We start from the raw sequence: 18727 nt of genomic DNA on the forward strand, positions 1-18727 counted from the left end.
TAGGTAGCCACAATGCCTGAATGACCTCCTATGGGAGAGTTGTGATCCACATCTTCTCTAAATCAACCCTGACATCGATGATGGAATTTAATTGCAAAACTGATACGATAAGAGGTCAGACTAAGATTAACAAACCAGTTTGTGCTTGGAAGTCAGACTCGTGAATAAATTAGTGGATATGCAATAGCAGCTAATCTTTGACCAGATTTTCTTGACATCACGATGACCAGAAGGGATGAAATGAGACAGAGACTAGAGCAGGTTGCTCCTTTCCTCTCTTGTTTTTTCTTTAAGAGAAACTAGTACTTTAGCCTGGCAGACCAAAGCTTACGCTTGTGGTTTACAGGCTAATTTCTAGTCGCTCACGTAGGTAGTGATTTCACATACCTTTCTTTGGGCTGACTATTGTGCTACTAGTCTCCTTGCCAACAACAGTCAATCCTAGGCCCATTTCTTTTCCTTTTCTTGAGTGTGACTTGAAAGAGGATCAAATAAAATGGAGACATGAGCTGCCTGTTCCATTCCTCTCGTGATCTTCACCAGCCCATTGGTTCCCTTGCTAGCTTCTTCAGAAAGCCATGCGGTCACACCATTGCCCAAACAGCAGCAGATTCCCCTTGCCTTTTCTAGGATTGGCTCTCGTGCTGCTGATATCCTTGGCCCCTCCGACCAGCTCCTGCACGGAGCAGGAGAAGAGCTCCCTCCTCCAGCTCCTTGCTGGGTTCTCGCAGGACGGCGGCCTCGGGTCGTCATGCCGGAACGATACGGACTGCTGCACTTGGGAAGGGATCACCTGCAGCCCCAACAGGATGGTCAGTGCTGTTTTGTTGGCCTCTCGAGGCCTCGAGGGGTCCATCTCGCAGTTCCTTGGAAATCTCACAGGCTTATTGCGCCTCAACCTGTCGTGCAACTCACTGTCCGGTGGCTTGCCGCTGGAATTGGTATCATCCAGCAACATCACTGTCCTTGATGTCAGTTTCAACCGCCTGACAGGAGCCCTGAGCGAGCTGCCATCTTCAACCCCTGCATGGCCTTTGCAGGTACTGAACATCTCAAGCAACTTGTTTACCTGAAGGTTTCCATCCACAACATGGGAGGTGATGAAGAGCCTGGTCGTGCTCAATGCCAGCACCAATAGTTTTACTGGGCATCTACCAACTACACTCTGTCTCAGCGCACCATCTTTTTCTGTGCTTGAACTCAGTATTAACAAATTCAGTGGAAATATTCCTCATGGACTCGGTAATTGCTCCATGCTGAAATTGCTAAGCGCTGGCTATAACAACCTCAGTGGAACTCTTCCAGATGAGGTCTTCAAAGTTACATCATTAGAGCACCTCTCTTTACCTAATAATTGGTTAGAAGGAGCACTCAATGGCATCACCAAGCTCACAAATTTGGTCACCCTTGATCTTGGGGGCAACAAGATCAACGGCAATATACCGGATGCCATAGGCAAGCTGAAGAGTTTGGAGGAGCTGCATTTGGAACAAAACCACATGTCAGGGGAGCTTCCATCAGCATTGATCAACTATACACATCTCACAACAATTATCTTAAAGGGCAACCAATTTCACGGAGAACTTACCAAGGTCAACTTCTCAAACTTGCCCAATCTAAAAAAGTTAGATCTCCTGCACAATAACTTCATCGGCAACATTCCAGAAAGCTTATACTCGTGCAGCAAGCTGACTGCACTACGGCTCTCCAGCAATCATTTCCATAGCCAACTGTCAGAAAAGATAGGTAATCTGAAGTCCCTCTCATTTCTATCACTCGCTAACCTCTCCCTTACAAATATCACAAGAACACTTCAGATCCTTGGGGGATCCAGGAGCCTGACCACCCTTCTTATTGGGTCCAACTTCCTGCATGAGACCATGCCAGAGGATAACGGCATTAATGGTTTTGAGAATCTTTAGGTTCTTTCTATGAGTGATTGTTCATTGTCTCGAACAATACCTGATTGGTTATCCAAGCTCACAAATTTGAGGGTGCTATTTTTGCAAAGCAATCAACTAACTGGACCAATACCTGAATGGATCAGTAGCCTGAACTTGCTCTTGTATCTAGACATATCAAACAACAGCTTTACAGGTGAAATTTCAACTGCCTTAATGGAGATGCCAATGCTAAAATCAGACAAGACTGCACCAAAGGTCTTCTTTGAACTGCCTGTGTATCTTTTCAGTCCATTTATCCAATACCTCAAACCTGGTGCTTTTCCAAAAGTGCTTAATCTAGCCATCAATAAATTCACTGGTGTGATCCCAGGGGAGATCGGTCAACTAAGAGCGCTCGTTTCACTTAATTTGAGCTCCAACAAATTATCAGGAGAGATCCCACAACCAATCTGCACCCTCACAAATCTGCAGATGCTCGACATGTCCAGCAATCATCTTACTGGTACAATTCCGGCCGCACTAAACAATCTGCACTTTCTTTTCAAATTCAATGTTTCTAATAATGACCTCGAAGGCCCTATTCCAACCGCAGGCCAGCTTAGCACGTTTCCAGATTCTAGCTTTGATGAAAACCCAAAATTGTGTGGTCCTTCGATTGTAAACCATTGCGGTTCAGCGGAAGCAAGTCCAGAGTCCATCAACTCCAGAGAAGAGATTGGCAGTAAGGTCATCTTTGCAATCGCCTTTGGTGCTTTCTTTGCAGTAGGAGTCATATATGATCAGATGGTCTTAGCCGGATATTTTGGCTAAAACCTTGTAACTGTTATCACTGCCCAAACCGTTACATGATCTCAAGTGGTTCCCAGTTCAGCAAGACCATGTCAGTGGCTCCAGCCCCAGCAAGAACAACATCTCTTGTAAACCTGCTATCGTCAGTTAGTGACGTTCATCGTTGTACTCCATTTAGCAGAAACATGATTAACGAGTGAGCAATGTCAACAGTGTGTAAGCATATTATTATTGTGGAATGTGTAACTATTTGGTCAGTATTTACTTTGATACATACGCATACAGTGATGAATGTTTCTCTTGGAGAAAGTTGACTAGAGGAGGACACATAATAAGAAAAAGCAATCTGCAGTCTGGCACACTCAAATCTGTAACTATTTGCAGTCTAGCAATCTGTAACTCCAAGTCTCCAACCCAGGATCGCAAGTATCCACAGAAAACAACACTGGCGCTGAGAGAAAATTCAGAAATGTCAACAAAGCTAGCACTACAATGTGGCACGAATTAAGCACCTGCTCCGTGGTTTCTACAATATACCTCGGCAAAGGGCTCACGTCACGTTCGGCCTTGGTCGAATCTCCGGTCCCCTGCCTGCCTGGCCTCCTCGGACCAGCTGAGGCGGGAGGCGAACCGCCGCACGCCGCCGTAAAGGGTCGCCGCGTGGACGGATTTGAACTTAAAACGAGACTAGCGAACAATTAAACATCAACCAGGCGCCCAAGTATTATTTTTTTCCTCAGACTTCCTTTTTTCAGATATATACCTTTTGAGTGCGCGACACTGGACCTGTTTCCTAGCCTCCGGTGTCCGTCCTCCAGCGAGCTTAGCGAACTCGGAGCAGCCGGCCCACCGCCACGCGGGGTCGCCGGGAGTCGCCGCATCCCCCTCGCCAGAGAGCTCCGGGAGGGGGAGGCTTGGTTCGATTTCTGCCTGGCCACTGGCCACTAGAAGTGGGAGTGCGGCGGTGCGGCCACCCTCGGGACGCCGGCGCACTGAGTTGGGCAGGACTCGACGTTGGGCCGTATGGGGGCCAGTATCTGGGTTGGCTTACAGATAACAGTTTGGGCTGGCTTCATCTTGGGCTTCAAATTGGGTGGGCTTAGAGATGCTTCAATACCTAAAAAAGAGATAAATTGTACCTGCTCCTTTTTTTGTGGGAAAGGAACTTTTTTTGTGGGTATTGCCAAGCCAGCATAAAAATATCCAGCCATTATATGTACGATGTTGTAGGAGTGTGACTAACAACATTTGCATGGCAACTTATCTTAGCTAAGCTTATTATTGCACATATTCCTTCTGGTTGTCCACAAATGATCAATTCTGATTTCTAAAAAAAATGATCAGATTCAGAAAAGTTTTTTTTTCCTACCAAAAAAAAACTTCTTACAAGCTTTGCGAATGTAGTAGTGTTTTGAGTATACACATACTAATTCTTTTATTTTAATTTTCAACTAATGAAGTGGGTTCCAAGATATGACACAAGTGGGCATTTACACGCAATGATATACACCCCTATAAATATTAAGTGTAGAATGATATACACCCCAAGTGTATTTACGATTGGTTGCCTTGTATTTAGCCGAGCCGAGCTAGAGAGAAGTTGGTATGAACTTTGCTCATCCAACTAAAGCTAGTTGCACTATTGTATGAACTTCTGCAAGTTGACCTAAACTAACTCAATTGTACATATCTTAACCTAGGGACCAAATATGTGCATGTAGAAGTAAAAATAATAATTTAGAATTTCAGTTGATGTCTTGTGTTTCCAGCAAGTGGTTTAGCTGAGAGATTGACAACTCTAGCTAGTAACAAAAAATGACAACTCTCGCAATAGATATTGGCAAAGCATGACACTCTCAAGTGAGCTACTCAACTATGCTCAATCCAAATGTGAACAATAAAGAACACTGGAGTACGTAAACACTGGTTATCACAAAACTTGATTCTGAACTAGTAAAACACTATAGGCAACATGCTTCCCTTTTAACTCTTACGTACTACCTAGAAAAAGAACACATGCCCACCAAAATTTACATTTTTTTCAGTAACCTTTTAGAAGTTATACTGATAGGTGTTCTGGTCGGTAAGTAATACTGTATTAAATATAATAAATTCAGCAGCGGTCAATTGAGGTTGAGAGAATAAGCTAAATACCTTATTCCATGTGCAAAGGGTTCATCTCTCTACTCGAGATCTGCTTTCCCCATCGGAAGTTCATCTTCAGCCGTTTGGTCGTTTTGGGTTATGTTTGATGAGATCATAATCTTCCAAGAAAACAACATGACATGTCACAGGGGATTTGGAACTAGATGTCTGATACACATATTAATTATTATATTTGTCTAAATGAGTTGGCCCACAGGTTAAAGGTCATACATGCATCTAACCATGCATTAACCTTTCTAAGGTCAAACCAAAAGAAGAGGTACACCTCTTTGTCTAACCCACAAGATTTGCTTTTCTTTAGTGTGGTGGGATGTATGAGGGAGACCATGTCACCGAAAAACGCTTTGACTTTTTTTTCGGAGACCCTACCTCTTTTTTTATAGGGAGCGGGAACCCTACATCTTTGTCTAACCCACACTATTTTAACCTCAGTCTTGCTGCTTAATTGCTAAAGGCTTACTCTTACTTGTTGGAACCACTATACTTGCGACCATGTCAAAGGCGATCTACTATGCTCACAGGCACATATCCCTCAACTGACAGTTTGAGGGGTCCGGCTATAGATGCTCTAAGCGTTCATAGACACATGCCCATCAGCTTACGATCTTCTCCTTCCAAGTGGGGAACTGTGACTCTGTGAGGTGGACTTTTTGTACAAAGCAATAAGAATTTGAGGTGGGCTTTTTGTACAAAGCAATAAGAATTCAAGACCCCAACAAAGTCGTAAAGTGGTACGCGTGCAGTTGCAATCTTCAAAGTCTGTTGTCATGCTTCTGTACGTCATAAATAATTTGTAAGAGAAGATTGCATCTGAAGTAGGAGCAAACCTTAATAGCATCCACGCTAGATTTAATATGAAATGTTATTACCCACATGTACAATGATCCATGACATATATGCACTCCCATTGAAATACAATGACACTCTACTTGACACCAAATATTATAGCCACTCAACTACCAGCGAGACACCGGTAGTCAACACTCGACTTAACACGGCATATTATTAGCAACTCGGAAAAAAAATTAGGTGGCATCAAAATGACATCACCAAAAATTTCAAACAGAAATATTCAACAAAACTGATAGAATCCGAATGGACAGCTCTTGTTTTTTTTATTTAGGAAATGGTAGTTTAGCATGCTTTCAGAATGGACAGTTTCAGGAAACTGTCAAACAAAAATATTCAGAATGGGCAGTTCCACCACAACACCATGCAGCAATTGTTTTTCATACAGCAGGTACACCAAGAAATTTCATATGCCTTCACTTGGCTTGGCTCTCGTGCTGCTGGTCTCTTAGACCAGCTCCTGCACCGAGCAGGAGAAGAGCTCCCTTCTCCAGCTCCTCGCCGGGCTCTCGCAGGACGGCGGCCTCACGACGTCGTGGCGGCACGACACCGACTGCTGCACATGGGAAGGGATCACCTGCAATCAAGATAGGAAGGTCACTGATGTTTCGTTGGCTTCTCGAGGCCTCGAGGGGCCCATCTCGCCGTTCCTTGGCAACCTCACCGGACTTTTGCGCCTCAACCTTTCCCGGAACTTGCTGTCTGGTGGCTTGCCACTGGAATTAGTGTCATCCAGCAGCATCCTTGTTCTTGACATCAGCTTCAACCGCCTCACAGGAGGCCTGAGCAAGCTGCCATCTTCAACCCCTGCGCGGCCTCTGCAGGTACTCAACATCTCAAGCAACTGGCTTACAGGCATATTACCATCCACAACATGGGAGGTGATGAAGAGCCTGGTCGTTCTTAATGCTAGTTCCAACAGATTTACTGGTCAGATACCAACTACACCATGTGTTAGCGCGCCAGCTTTTGCTGTGCTTGAGCTCAGTTTCAACCAACTCAGTGGGAACATCCCTCCAGGACTCAGTAATTGCTCGGTGCTGAAATTGCTTGGTGTTGGCTACAACAACCTCAATGGTACACTTCTAGATGAACTCTTCAACGTAACCTCGTTAGAGCACCTCTCGTTGCCTAGCAATAGGTTAGAAGGAGCTCTCGATGGCATTAGCAAGCTCACAAATCTGGTCACCCTTGATCTTGGCGGGAATGAGCTCAGCGGCAATATTCCAGAGTCTATAGGTGATCTGAAGAGATTGGAGGAGCTGCATTTGGAACACAACAACATGTCAGGGGAGCTGCCAGCAGCTCTAGGCAACTGCACAAATCTTGTAACAATTGACTTCAAGGCAAACCAATTTAGTGGGGAACTTACCAAGGTCAACTTCGCAAGTCTGTCCAATCTAAATAAACTAGATCTTCTTTCCAATAATTTCACCGGCACAGTTCCAGAAAGCATATACTCCTGTAGCAAGCTAACTGCACTACGGCTATCTTACAATCCTTTCCACGGTCAATTGTCAGAAAAATTATTCAATATGAAGTCCCTCTTATTCCTATCACTTGCTAATAACTCTCTCACAAATATCACAAGAACACTTCAGATGCTTAGCAGTTCCAGGAGCCTCACCACCCTTTATATTGGGTGCAACTTCCTGCATGAGACCATGCCAGAGGATGTCAGCATTGATGGTTTTCAGAATCTCCAGGTTCTTTATATAAATCATTGTTCATTGTCTGGAAAAATACCTGATTGGTTATCAAAGCTACCGAATTTGGGGATGCTATTTTTGCAAGGCAATCAACTAACTGGACCGATACCTGAATGGATCAGCAGCCTAAATTTTCTCTTCTCTCTAGATATATCAAACAACAGCCTTACAGGGGAAATTCCAAGGTCCTTAATGGAGATGCCAATGCTAGAATCAGATAATACTGCACCAAAGGTATTCTTTGAGCTGCCTGTTTGGAACAAGAACCAATTTCTGCAATACCTCACGCCCAGTGCTTTTCCTAAAGAGCTTAATCTAGCCATGAATAGTTTCACTAGTATGATTCCGGCAGAGATCGGTAGGTTACAAGGACTATTTTCACTTAACTTGAGCTCCAACAGATTATCTGGAGAGATACCAGAACAGATCTGCAATCTCACGAACCTGCAGATGCTCGACTTGTCTGGTAATCATCTCACTGGTAAGATTCCAGCTGCATTGAACAATCTGCACTTCCTTTCCAGATTCAACATTTCTAATAATGACCTAGAAGGCCCTATTCCAAACATGGGCCAGTTCAGCACGTTTCCGGATTCTAGCTTTGGTGGAAACCCAAAACTGTGTGGCCCTATGGTTGCAAACCATTGTGGTTCGGCAGAAGCGAGTCCAGTTTCCATTGACCCCATAAAACAGATTGGTAGTGAAGCCATCATCTTTATGACCGCCTTCGGTGTTTTCTTTGGAGTAGGAGTCCTATATGATCAGAAAGTCTTAGCTAGACATTTTGGCTGAAACCATGTAACCGTTATCACAGTTCACAAATGGTTAATATTTGTAAATATTGAGTATAGAATATAAGAACATTTGACTCTGCAGTCCAGCAAAGAAAATCTACAGGGAAAGCACACAAGAGGCACTCCAATGATAACTTATCACAAAAATGTCATTTTTCGTCTCCTTTGTAGCCTCTCCTGCCTAAAGCTGATTAGGTAAATGACATTTCTTTCCATTCTCTCCTAGCTAAAGCTGATTTAGTAAGAATACTTTTCTTTAGTGATAACCAAAAACAAATCTTGATTTTCAGAAGTACTCTAGCACTTATATTAGAGTTAGATGTTTAAATTGGCATGTGTAAAGAGCAAACCAGAAGCCTTGCCAATCAGACCAACTTTGTGTCCCTGTTGTTGTCAAGTACACTCCTGGTGCAGGCTGACTTCATTTCTTCCTACATAAGTAGGGTGTCTCGCCCAAAAGCATCCTCTTGCACTGCTAAAGTAAATAAGTTAGATATAGACACCATGGAACCACTAATTTCAGAACAATCATGTACTGTTTCACGTCAGAATTACTGATTCTCCCATGAGCTAACAGCATGGTGCATAAGAAAGCAAGTTGGCACAAAATTCTATTTTCAATTGTGAATATGCATCAAGAAGATCATGTGACGGCAGATGTTATGACCGGCATATTAGGGGTTTAGCCCAATGGGGTGTGGCCCAAGTTATCTTATCATTATTAGGGGCTTAGCCCAATTATCTTATCGTTATTAGGATCGTTTGCTTAGGAGTCAAGTAAACCTCTATATAAGTAGAGGAGATGTATCAATCTAATCAAGCAAGAAGCAATCATTATTTGCTCGGCTTCCCGAAGGGAGCCGGGAACCCTAGTCGCCTCTTGCGCCGCCGCCGCCTCTTCTTCATCGCGCCACGGCGCCCTGCCGCCGGCAGCCGCGATCGCATCTCCGTCAACCCTCCCCCTTCCCGTACAACCTACGCCCAAGACCAGGTAGGATCCTAGCTCCTACCAATTTGGTATCAGGTAGCTCGGTTCCGATCATGTCTGCACCACCACCCAACCCGCCGCTGCCCGTCACCACCGCGCCGCTGCCTCTCCCCACCCCGCCGCTGGCCTCCACTGGCCAGACGCCGCCGCCCTCCACCGCGCCGCCCGTCGCCATCTACTCGCCGGCGGAGATGACCGGGGTCCTCAACGACCTCGTCACCGCCGTCCAGGGCATACGCCTCTACCTAGCAGGGCGGCGGCTGCTGCCCTTGCAGCCGGCCGCCGCGACTAGGCCAGCTGCCCTGCCCTGGTACGCGCCCACCACGGCGCCGATCAGGCCTCTACACCACCACTAGCCCGGTCAGCCGCCGCCCGCCGTCGCCCCCCACTGGCCGCAATGGCCGGCTCAGGCGATCGCCGCGCCCCCGATGCCTCCTGGGTTCGGGCAGCCGCAGCCCCAGCTGCCGGCCCCACCTCTGCCCGTCATCGCCCCTCAATGGCCACAGTGGCTAGCCCCGGCCTTCGCTGCGCCCCTGACGCTTCCCGGGTCCGGGCAGCCGCAGCCCCAGCCGCCGGCCCCACCGCCGCCCGCTGCCGCGCCTCAATGGCCACAGTGGCCGGTCCCGACCCTCGCTGCACCCCCCACGCCACTCGGGTCTATACCGCGCAGGCCGCAGTTGCCGGCCCCGCCCCCGCCCAACACGGGGCCCGGGTCACCCACGCAGGGAGGCGTACCGATCCAGGAAGTGCGCTTCCCGCCGTCACCGTCCCCAATACCGGCCTGGTTGACTGGATCATCGTCGCCACCCGTCTACACGTCGGCTGGAGACCCGTCGGTACCCACTTTGCAGTTCAGCGACCCTTCCGGCTCGGCGGGGCACTCCACAGGCCGCGGCCATGCTGACCGGGCGCCCCAATCCTCGCTGCTTCGCACCTCCGAGCCAGTCGGCCACGGCGCTCCGACTCAGACGTGTCCGCGGTTTGCCAAACTGGACTTCGCCACTTATGATGGCACGGAGGACCCCCTCAACTGACTCAACCAGTGCGAGCAGTTCTTTCGCGGGCAGCGCACCCTCGCCTCGAAGCGTACCTGGCTTGCCTCTTACCACCTCCGCGGCGCGACACAGACCTGGTACTACGCCCTCGAGCAGGACGAGGGCAGCATGCCCCCTTGGGAGCGCTTCCGCGAGCTCTGCCTCCTTCGTTTTGGGCCACCGATCCGCGGAAGCCGCCTGGCAAAGCTAGGCCGCCTTCCCTTCACATCTACGGTTCAAGACTTCGCCGACCGTTTCCAGGCCCTGGCATGCCACGCGTCGGGCGCGACAGCGCAGCAACGGGCCGACCTCTTCGTCGGTGGACTTTCGGATCACATCCACGTGGACGTGGAGCTTTGGGGACCCCAGGATCTCCAAACGGCCATGTACTACGCCCGCGCGTTCGAGCGCCGCGCGGTGGCCATCCAAAAGGAATCACCGTCCCGGGCCGCTAGGTCGCTACCCTGGCCGGATGTTCCCACGTAGGGTCGGCCTGCTCAGCCTTCCGCGGCACCCCTCGCAGCGACCGCGGCGCGCCCGTTCCGCCGGCTCACCTCAGTCGAGCTACTCGAGCGTCGCCGCCAAGGGTTGTGCTTCAACTGCGACGAGCCCTACACGCCCGGCCACGTCTGCCCGTGACTCTTCTACCTGGAGGCTGCAAACTACATTCCGGAGGACGCCGTCGCCGCCGACCTGGCCACCCCAGCTGTCGCGAAGGTGTTTGACGCTGGTTGATCACCCCGAGGAGTTCAGCAAGCGCTTCCCCACCTTACAGCTCGAGGACGAGCTGTTTGTGCAGGCGGGGAGAAGTATTATGACCGGCATATTAGGGGTTTAGCCCCGTGGGTTGTCGCCCAAGTTATCTTATCATTATTAGGGGCTTAGCCCAATTATCTTATCGTTATTACGATCGTTTGCTTAGGTGTCAAGTAAACCTCTCTATATAAGGAGAGGAGATGTATCAATCTAATCAAGCAAGAAGCAATCATTATTCGCTCGGCTTCCCGAAGGGAGCCGGGAACCCTAGCCGCCTCTTGCGCTGCCGCCGCCTCTTCTTCATCGCGCCACGGCGCCCCGCCGCCGGCAGCCGCGATCGCATCTCCGTCAACCCTCCCCCTTCCCGTACAACCTACGCCCTAGACCAGGTAGGATCCTAGCTCCTACGAGCAGATGTACCATGATAAAAGAATGCAAATATATTCTAGGCATGAATAATACAACAGGTTGAAAAATGTCTAGCACAGGTAGCATAGTATAGCAGGGGAAGGTATAAAAGGGTGCATCGGGAGATCAGCCCATCCTTGAATTACATAGGAAGGCGTTTATTTTTTGCGAGAAACATAGGAAGGTGCTTATTCTAGTAGAAAGCCAATGGCGTTAAACTGGTTTGTCATTGTCAATGTTAATCACTTCCTAGTATTATCAGCCAAATATGTCAGCTATCTATGCACTTAATACTCAAGGACATAAAATTATAACCCCCAAACGTGCAAGATCTGTTTTGCACAAATACGACCCCCCTAAATAGTAAGTACTAACCACGGCAGTATGTTGTTTTGATGTATGAATGCAGTTATAGAAAAGAATCATTTTTCTAGTCAGATTAGTCCAGTATAAAATTGTTGAGCGCCAAGGCCAGAAACAAATATAGGCATCACCATCTCAAATTACACATACACAAACCTCACTGTTTTTTGAACAATGACTATTCTAGACGGCTTGTTGGCCTGAGGTAGAGGCCAAAGCTTGCTTCACAACACTGTCTTCCAACTGCAACCAAACTATTTTAGGCATAAAGGTTGTAAGCCTTAAAATGAAAAGGTTTGCACTTGCTCTAAGATACACTTCGTGCAATTTACTGTAAATGAGAAAAATAAAATAAAATGATTTGGAAAAAAAACTGCAACCTGAAATTTTTGCATATGCAACAATATCAATCAGCTTCAAATACAAAACAAATATCCCAGGCAAGACTATCGAAGCATGTCACATGTGTCCATAAGTAGTGGGATTTCAAGAAGGTCAAGCAAGGTACTGTGGTTGGGTGGTAATGCCTGGTTGCTCTTCCAAAATTTGGTTCGTGGACTCGAAAAACTGGTATGATTCCGGCGGAGATCGGTAGGTTACAAGGACTATTTTCACTTAACTTGAGCTCCAACAGATTATCTGGAGAGATACCAGAACAGATCTGCAATCTCACGAACCTGCAGATGCTCGACTTGTCTGGTAATCATCTCACTGGTAAGATTCCAGCTGCATTGAACAATCTGCACTTCCTTTCCAGATTCAACATTTCTAATAATGACCTAGAAGGCCCTATTCCAAACATGGGCCAGTTCAGCACGTTTCCGGATTCTAGCTTTGGTGGAAACCCAAAACTGTGTGGCCCTATGGTTGCAAACCATTGTGGTTCGGCAGAAGCAAGTCCAGTTTCCATTGACCCTATAAAACAGATTGGTAGTGAGGCCATCATCTTTATGACCTCCTTCGGTGTTTTCTTTGGAGTAGGAGTCCTATATGATCAGAAAGTCTTAGCTAGACATTTTGGCTGAAACCATGTAACCGTTATCACCGTTAACAAATGGTTAATATTTGTAAATATTGAGTATAGAATATAAGAACATTTGACTCTGCAGTCCAGTAAAGAAAATCTACAGGGAAAGCACACAAGAGGCGCTCCAATGATAACTTATCACAAAAAATGTCATTTTTCATCTCCTTTGTAGCCTCTCCTGCCTAAAGCTGATTTAGTAAGAATACTTTTCTTTAGTGATAACCAGAAATAAATCTTGATTTTCAGAAGTACTCTAGCACTTATATTAGAGTCATATGTTTAAATTGCCATGTGTAAAGAGCTAACCAGAAGCCTTGCAAATCAGACCAACTTTGTATCCCTGTTGTTGTCAAGTACACCCCTGGTGCAGGCTGACTTCATTTCTTCCTACGTAAGTAGGGTGTCTCGCCCAAAAGCATCCTCTTGCACTGCTAAAGTAAATAAGTTAGACACAGACATCGTGGAACCACTAATTTCAGAACAATCATGTACTGTTTCATGTCAGAATTTTTTTTACTGATTCTCCCATGAGCTAACAGCATGCTGCATAAGAAAGCAAGTAGGCACCAAATTCTATTTTCAATTGCGAATATGCATCAAGAAGATCATGTGACAGCAAATGTACCATGATAAAAGAATGCAAATATATTCTAGGCATGACGGGTTGAAAAATGTCTAGCACAGGTAGCATAGGGGAAGGTATAAAAGGGTGCATCGGGAGATCAGACGATCCTTGAATTACATAGGAAGGCATTTATTTTTTGCAAGAAACATAGGAAGGTGCTTATTCTAGTAGAAAGCCAATGGCGTTAAACTGGTTTGTCATTGTCAATGTTAATCACTTCCTAGTATTATCAGCTAAATATGTCAGCTATCTATGCACTTAATACTCTAAGGACATAAAATTATAACCCCCAAGCGTGCAAGATCTGTTTTGCACAAACACGATCCCCCTAAATAGTAAGTACTTTTGGTTTGTGGACTCGAAAAACTCAATGCAACAATACGATAAGCGGGAAAAAACAATATTGTCAAACAATCCATATCCTACTTTCAGCATGGCCTGAATCATATATGATAGCATCATATTTGGTTGGCGTAAAAGCTGCGGCAGGAGCTGGTGGCCGGAAAATTCACCTTCCACTTGCATAATTCCATTTCGCAGTGTTAGTGTGAGAGGCATTGATTCAACAGACTTGGTGGCTGGTGGGCATGCTATTGTGGCTGTGACCTCAGGTTGAAGTGCACTGCCACGGGTCAGAGCTTGAAGATGGCGAGGAGGGCGGGCGCGTTGGGGGGTGGGATCTGGCCGCTGGGCGACGTGAGACGCACCTGCGGGTGAGCCGGGGGCCGCAGCGACGGGGAGAGCCACCGGTTGTACACCGACGCGGCGGGGACGTCAGCGGGGTCGGGGAACGCGGCTCCGGCGGCTGCCCGCCCTGCGGCAACTGATGCTAGGGCGCCGGCGCGTTTCGTCGAACACTTACTGGGCAAAGACACCTGCTACTCCTGCAAGCCGCAACCCCTCCAACGCGGCAACCGCTGACGCGCACGGCCTCACGGGTCACGGCGGTCAACCGCTGAGCTCGTCCAAAGGATGGCAGCATGTCAAAGCTAGTCACCACGCGGCCCAAGGAGGCTGGTCAGCTCACGCCCTGAAGGTGTTTGCGAAAATGTCTCTGTTTGCACTTTGCAGACACTTATTTGCAGAATGCACAACACCATCATTTCATGCCATCACAGATAAGATCAGTGCCAAGCTCCATAATACTAAATGGTGATTGTATTAATCATGTCCACCTAGCTACATACTGAAAACAGCCTCAATCTTGCTGATCAGCATACTCCACTTAGCTACAACCTACAGACTGAAAACAGCTTCAATCTTGCTGATCAGCATACTCCACCTAGCTACACACTGAAAGCAGCTTCAATCTTGCTGATCAATGAGCATCGGAGCGACTAGTCTAGCTAACACTTTAGCGACCTTGTGCTTATGGAGGAAGGTTGGCATGGGCAGCTCGCTCGGATCCGCCGACATGATGAAGGTCGGCATGGGCAGCTCGCTCGGGTCCGGCGACATCATGAATGTCGGGCCAGCGAACAAGGATGCCTCCGAGTCCACCTCCATCTTAGCCAGAGCCTTCGGCTTCTTGTCGGGCCGGTACATCAACGGAGCGAGGCCAGCGAAGGGTGATGCCTCCACCACGGCCGGCGGCATTGGCTTCTTCTCCGACCGGTCAACCGACGCCGCAGGACCAGCGAAGAGTGTCGCCGCCTCCGAGTCTGCCACCATCTCAGTCGTAGGCTCTGCCTTCTTCTCCGAGAGGTCGATCGACGGAGCAGGGCCAGGGAAGGACGTCACCACCGAGTCTGCGACCATCTCAGTCATAGGCGTCGCCTTCTTCTCGAACCGGCCGGCCGGCGGGGCGGGGCCGGCGGAGATTGATTCCTCCGAGGCTGCCACCATCTCAGTCGGAGGCCTCGGCTTCTTGTCGCACCGGTCGACGGATGGCGCGCGGCTCGCCGGCCTCTTCCAGTTCTCTCTCGGCGTCTCCACGCGGCCGAGGCGCTCGACGCCGCCGTTCAAACTCTTGGCACGGCGGAGCGTCTTGTCAGTGGCCCAGCTGGAGCTCCGGGAAGCACGTCCGGGAAGGTCGATCTTGTCTCTGATCCAGCTTCGGCTCATCGAGGCACGTCCAGGCTGCTGCTTCTTGGTGTCCAGCTCCACACGAGCCGTGTACACTGCCGGAGGAGGCGTCAGGAGGTGGCAGCGCGCCGGGGTAGGAAGCAGCGGCGGCAGGGTCGCAGCGACATGACTAGCCATCTCTGCGAAACACAGGACACAGCAAAGAACAGAGAGACCAAGTGATTGCACAAGCGAAACAAGTAGTAATAGAACAATTGCGATGCTGAAATTCAAATGATGATCGGATAAGAAAGAGGAAACTCGCCGGATTCTTTGCTCGCCGTCGGCGAGAGAAGCTCGCCGGGTTGTTAGGTCGTCAGGGAACGTCGCGCGTGATCTATCGAGGGGACGGCTTGCTCGCAGGATCGAAGGAAAAGTGCGATCTATCCCCGCAGCCCGCCAGATATAGATCGACCCCTGATGCCCCGCCGCGTAGAAACCACGCAATCCGAGTTCGACTCGTGACTGCCGCCGCCGCCGCCGCCCGTGGTCCAACCGCCGGAGCCACCAGCGACGCACCGTATCCGATCTCTCCTCCTCTTCGTCGGTGGCCAGGGGCCCCGCACCTCGAACATCTCCAGGGCGTCTCCCGCGGTGGCGCGCCTGTGCCTGCATCCCGCCGCCGCGTGCCATTCTTACCTCGGCATCGCGACCGATGTGGCCGCATGAGACGCAGCTGTAAGAACCACGGTGAGGAGTCGCGGCAGCGACGAGATGCTGGCCGGGGTTCTTGCTTTCCTCCTACGCTGATGGCCGCTGCACCCCGCTGCTCCATGGATGGAGCCGCCAACCTTGTCAATTGTCGCGTCTGTCAAGTGTTTGATGAAATGCTTAAGCAGAAGCAACAGAGGATGCCCGGTGATTAATTGGTACACTCCTTTCAATCAATTTGAGCTCTAACAAAGCACAGCAGTAGAAACCAGAACAAACTGAGCGATGGGGCATTCACGAGTTCACCATGTGTAATCAGTAATTAATCTACCATAGTACTTCCTCCGTTCCGAATTACTTGTCGCGGGTATGAATGTATCTAAATGTATTTTAGTTTTAGATACATCCATTTCTGCGACGAGTAATTTGAAATGAAGGAAGTAGTATCATCCAGCAAATATGACTACACTGACAAATAAGTTGGGACTTTAAGGTAAGCCACCTACGATTCTCAAACTGAACAATTGGGAGTGTATTTCTCAGTTATTGTTGGTGCGCATATGTTAATTCCATGATGGATGCCCATGTAAGTTGGCGGCTTCCATGTATTATAATCCACTGAAATGGTCCGAAACAAAAAGGTCAATACAATGCTCATACAATTTGCTATTTTTCCGAAAATAAAATCCATTTAAAAAAAATAGAGAGTTCATGAGTTTATTATGTAAGTAGCTTTGAGATTCCATCTATACATAATTCTATTCTAATTTGTACCCCATGTATTACGCGATTCATGACTTGTATTATTATAGTTATAAATGCTTTAACCTTTGTGGTGCCTTCCCAGGTGCTGTTGTTGACCATCGAGATCACTGCCGATCTCATTAGGTTGAATTGTGCAACTACATCAGGGATTGCCGTGATAGCACCTTCTATTGGAAGGTTCGAGAGGTTTTTGCGGTTTTTGATTCTTCAACTACATCCAATTATCATAGGTCTTAGTTGGTTTTTGCGGCTTCCCTTCCGTGGTGACGAAGTCGAATTCAACAGATCTCGGGTAGGGGGTTCCGAGCTGGTAGCTTTAGGACGACGGTAACAGGGCACAAGGGGGACACGATGTTTACCCAGATTGAGGCCCTCTCGAAGATGTAAAACCCTACGACCTACTTTGTTTGTATTGATTGTGGATGGGGTACAGAATACATGTTGATCCACCTCGAGATCGTGTATAAATGAGTTGTTTTTCTCTACAGATTACACCCCTTGGTTTATATAGACACAGGGGTACCTAAGGTTACACATAGGTTGGTTACATCCGAAGATAAACACATCAAAGATTGCATTCATGCCTTGGAGTATGTGTCAAGTCTTCGAAAGATTTCATCTTGAACATAGGTCGATTACATCTGAAGATAAACACGTCGAAGATTGCATTCATGCCTTGGAGTATGTGCCAAGTCTTCGGAAGATTTCATGTTGATTCCTCCATGGGGCTCGGCGAATGTGGCTCACTGTTTGGTCATCTAGGGGTCCTCGACCCAGCCCATGTCTCGGAGCCGACATGGTTAACACCCCCTATCCAGGATACCATCATTAGCCCCTGAACTGGTCTTCAAGTTGAGAACTATCCTCAGACGTCTGTCGTTCATCTTAGGTCTTTGGCCTTGTAAACTGGTTCAACCATCTTCTTCGCGTGTTTGTCTCCAAAGCGACCAGAATCTTGTCTGAGGAGCCCCAACTGAGCTTCCCAGGTTTTCGTTTCTTTTCGCCAGATCCGAAGACCCTTTCAATGCCTAGTTATCTTAATGATGAAGTCTTCTTGTGTCGGGATGGGGGCGCCGGTTTGGCCGTGTTCTGACAACTTCGACCGAACCCGAAATGCTACCACGCACTGCATAAGCGAAAGATGCCTTGAGTTATCATTATATCGTGTTAGTGTAGCTCGAGGCCATTGCTATTGGCACGTCTTGTCAATAAAGAGACCGGGCCCCAGATTTTTGGTGTCATTACCAGCAAAAACCCTCGATTCACGTGCACATGTAACACATACCACATTGGGTACTCGTGAATTTTACTACCACATAGTGCACGCCTTCGGTGTTTTTACTTGCTTATAAAAGGAACACTATAAAATGAATCAATCTCCATGCTTTCCATCTTGCTCTTGCTTCCATCATCCTCAAGCTCCAGTGCCCAAAGAACAGAGCAAAAAACATCCGAGCCCCTTTCCCTCTCTCGGTTCACTAGCGTTCTGCTAGTCCCATTGGAGTTGTTGGATTCCCTGAAGAGGAAAGGTGACGTGTCACAACAACAGAAAATATTTCCCTTAGTTAAGAACCAAAATTTTGTTGGGGAACGTAGTAATTTCAAAAAATTTCCTACGCACACACAAGATCATAGTGATGCATAGCAACGAGAGGGGAGAGTGTGATATACGTACCCTTGTAGACCGACAGCGGAAGCGTTAGCACAACGCGGTTGATGTAGTCGTACGTCTTCACGGCCCGACCGATCAAGCACCGAAACTACGGCACCTCCGAGTTTTAGCACACGTTCAGCTCGATGACGATCCCCGGACTCCGATCCAGCAAAGTGTCGGG

The 18727-nt window shown here is 48.1% G+C and overlaps 1 protein-coding gene and 1 pseudogene across 1 annotated transcript; one reads left to right on the forward strand and one right to left on the reverse strand.

The window, feature by feature from the left end:
* Positions 1–578: 578 nt before the first annotated feature.
* LOC123129505 (receptor-like protein 2) lies at positions 579–8297 on the forward strand (annotated as a pseudogene).
* A 6255-nt stretch (positions 8298–14552) lies between these two features.
* LOC123130394 (uncharacterized) lies at positions 14553–16363 on the reverse strand. The gene has a single exon (XM_044550297.1). The coding sequence runs from the start codon at positions 16107–16109 to the stop codon at positions 14718–14720; it is 1392 nt and encodes a 463-aa protein (XP_044406232.1). The 5' UTR covers positions 16110–16363; the 3' UTR covers positions 14553–14717.
* Positions 16364–18727: the final 2364 nt, after the last annotated feature.

Source organism: Triticum aestivum, chromosome 6A, assembly GCF_018294505.1.
Source record: "Triticum aestivum cultivar Chinese Spring chromosome 6A, IWGSC CS RefSeq v2.1, whole genome shotgun sequence".
NCBI lineage: Eukaryota > Viridiplantae > Streptophyta > Magnoliopsida > Poales > Poaceae > Triticum > Triticum aestivum.